At 39.0% G+C, this 11,946-nt stretch overlaps 1 protein-coding gene across 3 annotated transcripts in view; it reads right to left on the bottom strand.

Moving 5' to 3' along the window:
• Positions 1–8,157: 8,157 nt before the first annotated feature.
• ATAD2B (ATPase family AAA domain containing 2B) overlaps positions 8,158–11,946 on the bottom strand; it is a 79,518-nt gene continuing 75,729 nt past the window's right edge. For 2 of the 3 annotated variants that reach the window (XM_069805692.1, XM_069805694.1), the window contains exon 28: positions 8,158–11,714. In XM_069805692.1, the coding sequence (XP_069661793.1) occupies positions 11,673–11,714 (42 nt within the window). In that variant the 3' untranslated portion in view covers positions 8,158–11,672. The remainder of the gene's footprint in view (positions 11,715–11,946) is intronic. The other variant, XM_069805693.1, reaches the window with a different exon arrangement.

Genomic DNA, 11,946 nt, shown 5'->3' with positions numbered 1-11,946 from the left:
GATTCAGCATCCAGATTGGATTAATTTTGTCACAACTGAACAAGAAACAACACTGCATGAACCTGAAACAGACTTCAGGTTTCATCCCGGCCACGGATGAAAATGTGTTTATTCCAGCTTCTCTTGCAAATCCAAAAATGTACTGCTAATATTTTAAATGCTCAGTAGCTTCCAAAGTACTTCTGTTCTCCTTTTTGAAAAAATTCTTAGAAGTGATTTTGCATTTTATTCAGCAAGCCTGTTTCTCCTTCTATTTTCCCAAACTTACTAGTAAGTAGAGAACAAAAAAGCTCAAGATAGTTTAGGGAACTGCCTTGAAAAAAAATTGATAAACAGCTTTTTGGGTTGGTTTGGTTTTAACTGAAAGTTAGGATTTGTACTGCACTGCTGCTGCAATGTCTAAAAGATGAAAGCCGCTTTTGCCTTATGGTCTAAATTCCTTCATATCCAGAGTGGGAGCTCTGTAGCTCACTGGATACATCTTTCAGGGAGCACTTAAGTGCAACGGTTCGTGGTTTCTTTGATGTTTCTTTAGGGTGTCACCTGGTAGTTGTAAAACTGGATATGGAACAAAGATGAGCCAAATACGATACAACTAGTCTCAAATACCACCGCAGTGGAACATTTCAGCTGGATCTTAGGAGGCAGTATCTGTTCTACACATTAACAGGAAGAATCTAACATATATTGAAATTGTCTCCAGTTCTTACAGAGTACATCTACGCTAGTATTTAAAAGCGTGAACCGCGGTTTTTAAACGTTTTAGTTTAGGCTTAGTGACTCAGGTTGAACTGCCTATGAAGACTACTAAAAGCCTTGCAATTCAGTATCACACAACCATGCTGCAATAATCCAGCCCAAGTGGAATGAGTTGCCAAGCTTTTCATCAACGCTCTGCAAAGATCTCTTACTCAGCACTAGTCAATAATACTTGGTAGGATGAACAAGACACAGGCTATTTGCTTTACTTGTATGTGGAAATTATTTTAGTTCCCCTCTGGGAAGTTGGCTGAGCGCTTTTGCCAAATGACTCATGTGCACATATCTGCTCAGAGATTTTTCTCAAAAGCTTTAAGAAATTCAGGGGAGAGGCTGGCTCAGCAGCCTGATAAAAACTCTTTTGTTCGCTGGTTTGACTCTCCCCTGGCTCACCTGGGAAGGAGAGTGATCTCCAAATGGGGCTGTTCACTGCGTTCAGGTAATCACCTACCCCTGACAATTTACACAAGTCATCCACCTTTCTCCCGTTGTTTCATCTAGTGGCAAACACACCGTACTAACAAAACCTCAGCAAGCCTGTCTTTTAATTACCTGCAGCGAGGTGTTATGGCTGAGCTTAGCACAGTGCAATTGCAGCAAGCTAGTTAGAGCGTTCGTTACACTTCAGCTTGCCCTTGGTGGAGTCCAGACAAACGGAACGCCAGCATGAGCACCCACTTTCCGCCACTGCAGGGATTAGCTAGGAGAGGAGCCGCAGCCTGCACTTCTGCCTGACTTCACGAGTACCATCATGTTTAATCAGCAGACGGCAGATTCACAAACTGCCTTCAAGTACTTACCCACCCGCCTGGCTTTCCGGGAAGAATTTCTCTGAAAAAAATGGAACCGATCCCAAAGCTTTTCTCTCCTGCCTCGAATGCAAGGGCAAGGTCTCAGAACCATAATGCCTCCCCATCACCAACTGAAAAAGGTGACTTAATATAACAACAGTATAATGGGATAAACCTACAAACAAGCGTATGCAGTCAAGTCCTGGCAGGCTGCAGCCTGCGCCAGGTCCCTGGGAAGACACTGGCTCTGCAACCACTTTGACATTTTTACAACTTGTCATGCTAATACAAGCTTCTTAAATAGGATGAGACCCTTAAGCTCACCCCGTAATGCCATTTCAAGTCAGCTCAAAAACAGGAGCTGAAACATGCTTTCGGCTGAAGCAGAGACGCCAGCATGTATGGGAAGGCAGCAGTAAGTTCCCATCGTCGGCGAGTGTTTGGGGTTGATAACTTTAGACTGCGGAAAAAGCCAGAAAGAAAATGGTCTAGAGGGAAGCAGATGGCCATGTCTCAGGCACGGCACACATCCCACTAAGCTGGACAGCGACACCAGAACAGAAACACTGTTTTTCCTCTGAAAAGCCAATCTGTTTGAGGCATGATTAAACACTCGCTGAGGTTAGAATTGCTGAAAGCAAGAGCTGCCATCACGGGCTCCTTAGCCGAGCTGCGCAAGCACAACAAGCAGACCAGCACTATCTCCCAACTGCTGGAGACTGGAAATAAAAAGAAAGTGGCTGACTACCTTGAAAAACGACTCTCCCTTTGCTAGTCACCAGTGTTTTTTCTTTCGATAACACACACTACTTTTAGCAATTCTTGTTTAGCTAGCGGATTTCTTAAAAGAGTAACACATTCCAATTTTCTTATCTAAACAAATTCTACTTCAAATCGGTAGCAGCTTTACACACAGAATTAAATGTTTTGGCTCAGTTGCTACCTGGGAGAAGGAAGCTCCAGTGCTGTCATCAAGCCAAATCTGCCTCTGCATTTTTCATTAGTGGTGGTCTATACAATGAAGGTTTGAAAGGCTGCCTGCTGGTTTTAATTTCATCATCAGTTATTTTTGAACAGCATTCTCTTTTCCTTCAGAGTTCATATCCCAGATCTTAGACAGCAAAATTCATACTGGCAACAGTATCAAACTCTTCCACAACCTGTCCAGAGAACAGCACTAGAAACCCAGGTTTGTTAATAGCTTGACAGGCAACTTCAGTGTGTAGCTTGTAAGCAAATTAATACAGAACTATGAATTGTGATGACAACTGGGGCTAAGCTGAAGATTGCTTAAAGTCATGCCTTGTACCACAGGCAACACACACACTTTCTCTGTCATCCAGCATCGGTGACCTTTTCTCATGTTTTTGTGGCTAAAGAGCAGACACCTAAGGTCACCAGTGACACTCCTACATAAGCTTCAGTTTCCCATCTCATTAAAAAAAAAAAAATGTTTATAAAAATAACAACTCTTACAGGTAGAAGGGAACCAGTTCCTCCCCACATCTTGGGAACTTAAAGCAGACCCCAATTTCTAATACAATGTCCTTGTGCTGGTGGACAGCATCAGAGTAAGGATCGGTGAACTGAATAGTGAAGGTGATGTACTAAATGCTTTAAGAGTATAATGAGCATTATGCTCTACCAGAAACACTGTCCCTCCACTCAAGTAAAAATAATCAGCTCTCAAAGCAAGCCTAAATTTCCAAGCCCACTGCAATTTCTGTAGCCACTCTGTTTCCATTAAAAGAGATAGTCTTTTAATAAGTTATTTACTTTCATTTCCAATGAATGCAGTGCTCCATTACTTGTTGACAACGAGTTCAATTTTACCTGCTTCAATTTATGCCCAGCTTTTCTGCAAGCTGCCCGTTTATGTACTGGAACATATAAATGCCACACACAGCCTTTCCAGGGAAAATGAAGAGTGGAAATGTGGCCGGGGGTGCTTAGGAATGGCTCACATTTCTGTTTTCTATTTGGCAAGAGCTATCCCCTATGGGGATTAAGACATCCAGACTGCGAACTACCTGGAGAGGATCTCAGACTTTCTGTAGTGGATAAGGGTTTTCAAATTCAGGAGGTAACCTAACACTCAACACCTCTAAAAAGCCCGTAAGTCTCTGCCCTGCTGACATTCATTTTTAATAACACGTGGGTATTTCAGAAAGAGTGCTGATAATGTGACAGTTATCAAAAGGGCAAGTGAAATGACTGGGTAATTACAGGGCATTCACCTGACATCAATCCCAAGTAAAAATGGAAAGATGATATCTAACTAAACTGATCATGAATCAAAGAGATAAAAATAAATACGATGATCTTCTAGAAAATCAGCTGTATCACCCAAACCTGATCTCATTCTCTGACAGGATTACACATTTGATTGATAAGGTAATAGATTTTCAACAGCATGTGACAAAATACTTCAACTTTCTCACTGTACGGCATTCAGACAGCAAATATTAAACAGACTAAGAATAGGCAGATTAATTGAGGAATATCTAATCTGTTCAAGTAATTCTCAATTTGGTATTATCAGAGTATTTCTAATAGGGGAACCCTCTTCTTCCAAAGTTCTTGAAGGAAAATGTTGACATAAATCACTAGTCACAGACCTGTGGAAACAGAGATTAGCAGAGCAGAAGGTAATGAGTACTGAACAAGTCATGTGTACTGGGCTGGCTTCTCTGGCTGGCTGGGACCACTAAAACAAAACTTCTTTTCATAAAGCTAAGCAGGACCTCAGAGAGGTGGGAATGAGAAGGGCTGACACTGAGGATGGAGAACAGCACGATGAAAAGGTGCAAGTCTGAGAAGAGTCGAGCAACAAGAGCTCCCAGCCCAATCTGATGGTATAAAAGGACTAAATTGATCTTTGGATGTGTAAAAAGGGGAACAGTAAGTAGGAATCAGTGATTTTTAGCTCTATACAAGGCACTGGTGGGACCAACGCTGGAATATGACATCAATTTCCTCTGTGAACAGATGTTTTAGATGTTGAAAAATTGACCTACTGCAGAAAAGAGCCACAGAATTGGCTTAAAGGCTGAAGAAAATGCAGCAAAAGCCATAAAGAGCTCATTCTGCCCAGCAAAAAGACTGAGAGGCTACTTGATCACAGTGCATTAGTATCTTTGGGGGGGGGGGGGGGGAGGGGGCAGTAAATATGTACGAAGAGTCTAGAACATAAAGAGAAGACAAGAAGCAGTGCCTGGAAGTAGAAGCTGGACCAAAACAAAGGAGGAATCAGGCACACGTTTCTACCCATGAGCTTAACCACTTGATGAAAAGCTCAAAGAGCAGGGTAGATGTACAAACTCTGCAGATCAAGACTAGATGCCGTTCTTGGAAAGACTGTTAAACCATACAGAAGTTAGTAGACCCAGCGCATGCATGAGATTAAATTATACGTGCCACAGCATCAGATTCAACAGTGTTTTCTGCTGACATTATTCTCCGTGAATAAACCGGAATTTTTGTGACCAATTGCTAAACATTTAAATCATCATTAGGTGTCAGCACATTTCCACTTCCAAAATTTATTCTCATGTATTGAAAAGATTAACACTGTAAAATTTATGCTTGGCTTGTGCTTTCATGGCTGTCCTCTGAATCTTGTGAAAAGGAAGCTTTTTATTTTAAAAAAAGCTTTCTGCCTTCGGGACATGCTTTAAATTTTAGAGCAAGACTCCAAAGTACTCTAACCCAAATATAAGGGCTAGACATTAATTTTAAACCAGTTAGATCTCCAGTGCTTTCATGAAAAAGTACTTACGTGCTTATAGTTTCAATACTTGAAATGTCTACACAAACTAGTAAATTATTACTAAACTGATGTTAATAGGCACAACACGTGACTATTCACATTATATTTGCTTTCTCTCACTAAACCTTTTGTAATGTCACACAGAATGCAGCAGGCATCACTTCAAAACCCATTTCAGGATTATATTCATTAGAAACCTAAAACAGACTGGCAATTTGTCCTTCCCTATCACCAAAATCAGGTATCACTGTTCTTCCAGGTAGCCTCCACATACAGAAGGGTTTCTACAAGGTGTAATGAAGTCAGCAAGAGAACGCAAGACCTTCACAACAGAACTAGGGCTGGGGCTTTGGAGATGAGTAGTTCCTTAACTAAAACAACATTATTTTCTTTTCCCTCTACAGCACAAAGACTCAATTTCTTAGCAAATTAATTTAGTCCAAGTTTAAAATATTTTCTAGTATGAATTAATGCTTTACTTCCTTTGCTGAGTAAATACTTCAAAGGCAGCCCTTTTGGAACTTCCCCAAGTCTTTCCTTCTTGCCAATCTAGAGTCCCAAAGCCGACAGGTCACATTCTACAGACTCCTACTTCCACACACAGTCAAACATCTCCAGGTTACAGCACAATTCAAATTTTACATTGATGCAAAGGAGTTTTCATCACGATGTAACTCATCTCCACAAAAAAACAGCATGACAAATGGTGTGAGCATTCCTAGCAGCCATCCCGTCTCATCGACGTGTACCATTTTTCATATGTACTCTGACAAACTCCCATTTGCCGAGCGACAGAAGTAAACAAAACAAAACACAGAGAGGAGTCCACCACAGCAGAACCGATTCAACTCCTGCAGCGTGCCAACACATCGAAAGTGCTGCAGCACTGACGCCCCAAACGCAGAGCCTGACCAACCTCCTCCTCTGTTCTCAACCTGCCCCACTCCTGTAACTGAATGAAGCGCCTTCCAACACAGCTTAACTCCAGATTACCTTCTGCACCCGAAACTTGAAAGCAGCTTTATTCCAAATCAGTGTCCACCTATCAGCAAACCTTAATGCGGATGGCCAGGTTTACACTAACATTCGACTAAAAGTGGTGAATCCATTTTAAATCTTAGCAGCTTATCATATTTTTAAAGGAAAAGGATTTTCCACAATATTAAAATAAGGCTCAATATAGCATAACTTAAATGCACTCCTAAAATAAATGGAATTTAGTAGTAGTCACAGCCACTTACTGGCAGTGGGTTCAACTGAAATATACTCCCTATGCAAATGATCACACTGTAAAAAAATTACTCACCTAGAAATGGAATGAGGCTGAATTAATTAGTGTTAAAGTTTATAATCCCTCATTTTTACATAATAGTTACATGACCACAAGTGATGCATAAAAAGCGGATAAAAAACCCAAGTGTTTGGCTTCATTAATCAGTTCATAAGTTTACTGATTTAGCTTGCAGAATTTATTCACATGCAATGCTAGCTTAAAACCCCATATATTACAAGTCCAAATCCAAATCCTACCCAAGATACAGAACAAAAGGATCTCATTTTTAATTTATTTAAATAAATTATCTGAGGAGCTTAAAGGAGGAAACAGAGGATGTGCAGCAAATTTAAGGAAATAGGGGAAACTGCATTTCAAAACTACATTCAAGGCAGAAACCAACAGCAGAAGGAAGCAGCGTTAAGCAGTGAACACTTGACAAATACGAGTGTTGCACAAGCTTTTACTAAGGCTTTATTAACAGCACGTGATGCCACCCAACTATTCCTCACTAAATCATGCTTCTGAAGCACCACTCAAAGTTCACAAAATATTTTTGCAAGAATTCTTTTGTCAATGCCCAAATAAGGCACAGTTTTGTCCCTTTTGACTGATTATTTTTACAGCCAGTCAGAAATCAGGCTTGAATCTATTCGCTCTGCTAACATGGCCACCACCACCCCTGAAAGATGGAAACAGATACACAAGACCTCGTACCCTACATTCTTCATTCACAGACTGCAAACCCCTTGGATGGTGTCAAGTGTGGTGCTGGTATCTGCAAGGCCATTCAGGTCAAAACACCACATCTGACCATGCTGATATAAAATGAGCCTAGGTTCTCATTGATCACCTTCATTATTACATTTATATAATAATTTATATAATAAGATATATTCTGTATCTAAGTGTGCTTTCAAAGCTGCATATAAAAGTGAATTGGAGTCAGACATGAAATAAGTTACTATTACCCTCTTCCTCAATTAGCCTTTTGCCCAGGAGCCCCACAGTTTAAGGTAAACAGAAAGGAAAAGAGGAAAACGAGCAGGTGTGTTTTATGTCCTACACCTCAAGGAGGCCGTAACAGACCCACAGAAGAGCTTCTCGTACTCTGTTCCACATTATATACATCACGTGCAGTTTGTTAGCTCTGGATGAACTGCCAACGAGTAAGATGTGGGTTGACTCCTCACTGGCATAACCTCTAGCGGCTTGCTCTCCTATGCATGAATTATTGGGGGCATGAGGGGGTGGAACTAAAGGAGTTCCTATATACATTAGCAGTTCATCTTTAAAAACAAACAAACAAACAAAAAAAGCCCACAGAAAGTAAGAACAACTTTGATAAAATAGGAAGGAAGGAGAGCGTTTCCTTAAAAAACCTCTAATGAGAAACCCTGGTATTACTTGGATGCTGATGTACTTACTACAAGCAGTCCTGGGTGGTACCCAGCAACTGAACATAAAAACATTTTCTAAGCACAGAGCATACCTTCATAACAATTAAGTTATTCACTCACCAGTGTGCAATGCTAATTTCACTTCTTCAGTCAAAATCATTAATAGAAGTTTTTTTCTTTAATGGACAAACACTGAAAGCAAAAGTTACAAATTAAACCGCTCCAAAAACTGAACAGCAAGACCCCAGAGTAAAACATCTGAACTGTGAAATCAAGGAGGTCTGCTAAGAAAAAGACTGAAATCAGCTAGGAGGCAGCATTTCTTTCAAATACATTTTTGAAGGAGCTAAAGCTGTGTTTTCTTGTCATCTTTATTCAAGTATTTCACAGCAGTTATATTACAAATTACAGTAAAATGTTCAAAATTTCCAGAAATTCAAAAAAATTAAATAACTTACTTCAAACTAACGTAAAATGAAGTCAAAATGCAAAACATCAATTTAAACACAGTTCTGAATAAAACTATAGAATCCAAAATATACCATAGTTGATGAAGGAAGTCTACTTAATCCACAAAGTAGACACACGGTAATGAAACCAAACAGGACTCCCCAATGTCTAAATAACCCAATGTACAAGATACAAAAGATGCAAGTACAAGCCCAAATTCAAGCTTATGTTGTGATTACAAAATAAAATAAAAACAAAATAAATGACTATCAGCTGCAGGACCTGCCATTCAGGAGACTGATTGGTAAAACCAGAGCTGACCCACCAACTTAAAAAAAAAAAAAAAAAGACAAGATATTACAAAAACCAGTAATCTATAAATACATTGGCATATGAAGAAATCAAGTAACAATACAGAGGACACAAAACAAAACAAAAAAATTAATCACAGGTGAGATTCAAGCTTGCAAATACAATTAACTCCATAGCCATCAACTTCACCCAAGAGCAACTCTATTACCTCCAAGACAGCCCCACCAGCCCCAGAGACAAAACTGCTTTCTTCTGGCTGGCCACATTTCATTGACCCCAGCACAAGGACTCACACAGGAGTTTATTTGCAATTTTTCACAACAAGAAACAAGGAAGAGAGGTCAATTTGTACAAACTCTTGCCAGTGCTATGTGGCAAAAAAAAAAAAAAAAATTAAAAACATACAAAGAGTAAACAAGTTTAGACCACATGGATAGATTAACAGCTGTTTTAACTCTATAACCACCAGACGTCTGTAAAGGAAAACAAAAACTGAAGTGTGGTTATTTGGGCTAGGAAGGCGAGTATATCATTTTAGGTAAGCTGTCCACTAGAACATCTGATATCAGCTACTTTTCTCTAAAACAACATGGCAGCTCCTTAATTAGTAAAGTTGCCTCTTATGATTTTTCCCAATCAACAACTGACAGTAAAAATTTTCCTTTAGAAACCTGACCTTTTAGAACCATTTTTAATGCTAGGCATTAGCTTAAACTTGCTTTTCACACTCACTGGTGACTAAAATTCTCAACTGTTTTAATTCATATAAATTTATTATCATCTAAAAATGTATGCAGTTTTATCTTCCACAAGTGCTGCTGTTACTTGAACAAAAACTTCTTTGAGTAAGTGAAACTGGAATAAATATTTTTAAAAAATTCTGCAGCAAGAACCTGAGACTTGCAAAAAACCCTTTTATCAGAAACTTGCTACAAAAAATCTGCTACATTTTATTTAATCAAATCTTAAAGTTTGTAACAATTTCCATCAAAATACAAAATGCTGTTAATGTACCAGACACAAAAATATCTCAAACAGGTATGATGCTAATAAATACTAAATGAAACATGGAAAAAAAATCCCATAATCAAATCTGAGATCAAAGAATCTCATTTAAAATGTGTTTTCTGCTTGTTTTTGTTGTTTTTAATCGCACTTTCCCACCTAAAAAATACAGTGTTTCTGCATGGGTTGCATTTAGAAGGTGTAACTAGATGTACATGAATGCTTAAAACCTTTTTCTGCCATTAGCTATGAAGAAAAACAGTGGCATTCAGGGGAGAAAAAGATCCAAGATAGAATTATGTTTAACCATAATATACAAAGCACTCTAGATTACTGCAGTAGCCCAAGGCCCGTGTTTTGTTTCTCTGCAGCACTATACTACTATTAGCCATAGAGGTGGAGACAAGTACCTTAGCTTCAGTTTGTAAATGGGAGCAGAGTGATTACAGTTCTCCATAAACACTGTTGGTAACTAAAATACAAAAAGCTGAGGTAGCTCAGTATCTCTGCAGTAGTCTGTTTTCTCTAATTAAAAACTAATCACACTGTGTTGCATATTTCTGGAAAGACACTTCCGCAGCTATGCAGGGACAGTCACAATGAATGGTTAATGATGGTAACACCAGCCAACTTCTCTAAAACATCTTCCATGTGGGTTTGAAATAAATCAGCCCAGGTAATGTTTTAATACTGAGCTTGTGATAAAACATGTTTTTCTTGAACCTGCCTAGACTGTTCTCTCCAGTTGCCAGAAAGGAAAGGTTTTGAACTACACAATTCAGACCCAGAGAACTCAGGTCCGAACAGATTGATTCAAAAGGCTGTCCTCCAACCCCCCCCCCAACATTAGTAATGCTTTGCACAGACCGACCTGTGAAGCCTAGTTTAAGTTTTATTTTCAAGTGAGCTTGGGCTCCAGGACTTTGACAGACTATAGTGTCTCTTTCCTGCACTGCACAGTCCAAGCTAAATTACAAACACGGAACTTCAGGAAGAAACCTGCCAGTATTAAACTTGGTTTTCTTAAAGAACTCAAAATGGAAAACAAGGAGATGGTGGTAAAATGCTTACTTTTTAGCAACACAGAAGAGTTTCACTGTGTAACTTGTTTCTAAAACAAATATATACCAATGAAAAAAGAATTTCACCATTTTGGTAAAGTATGTGGCTTTTTCAGTGTGTCTTAGTTTAGTTCTGTAGAGTAAGACAGGCATTTTAGAACCATAATACTGGTTGCCATCCAATGAAGAGAATACAAATCATCCTTTTGGAGATCTCCATTCTGAAGACAGCTTTCTAACATTGCCATTTGCTATAATCCAAACCAATTGATTAGCCTTATCTTTCTCAATTGACTAAAAGGCACATTAAAGGCAGTTCTAGAGAGCCTCATCTTCAAATTACTGTACATCCAGTTACTCAAGATTCCTACCACAATGCATCATTGCCTTCTTCAGAACAGATCTTTTTGTCCATTACCCCAGAGAAGAGAAAACTTGGAAAAAAAAATTAAAAAAACATTGCCTGTTTAAAAATATTCAACTTAGATCTGCTCTTTCCAGTCCTCTTGTATGTGTTGGTCTCCACTTTGCCTGAAGTTTCCCCAAAGATAATGCATGTAGAGTGAACAAGAGCAGAAATGAGAACAGTTTCTGTAGCACCAAAAATCTCCAAGCTGTGGCATTGTATTCTTTATTTATATCAGATACAACTATATGAAGTTCCGTTTGGTTCTTGTAGGCTGGTTGGTTTCAGGTACCTGAGACAATAGCACCAAATTCAACAGAAAGAAAAAGAGAGAGCACTTAAGACCAAGGCTCTGCACATACTTGGTGCAAATGGAAACTGAATGGCTCAGAGGACTGCTCTCCCATGAGCAGTTTGAGAGGATAAACCCACCCATCTTGACGAGTTCACAGGAATGTTTCAAACATATGAACTGTTCTTTCCATCTCCTGCAAGAGACACAGAGCATCAATTATACATAGATATAGAGACAGAAATAAATTTACATTACATAATCTTATTTACTGGGCACTTTTTTTTAAATCTGAACAAATAATTAACAGGCAAATAGACATTTCCGTTTATTAACTGCTATCTGCTAGCAATATATGGTAAAAGAGGAAACTAATTAAAGAAGTATTAATGCAGAAAAGCACTCCACTATGACAGTCCATGAGAAAA

This window comes from Haliaeetus albicilla, chromosome 18 (assembly GCF_947461875.1).
Source record: "Haliaeetus albicilla chromosome 18, bHalAlb1.1, whole genome shotgun sequence".
In the NCBI taxonomy this organism is placed as follows: domain Eukaryota; kingdom Metazoa; phylum Chordata; class Aves; order Accipitriformes; family Accipitridae; genus Haliaeetus; species Haliaeetus albicilla.
Note: the sequence above shows the minus strand (reverse complement) of the source record. Positions and strands in the feature narration are given on the sequence as shown.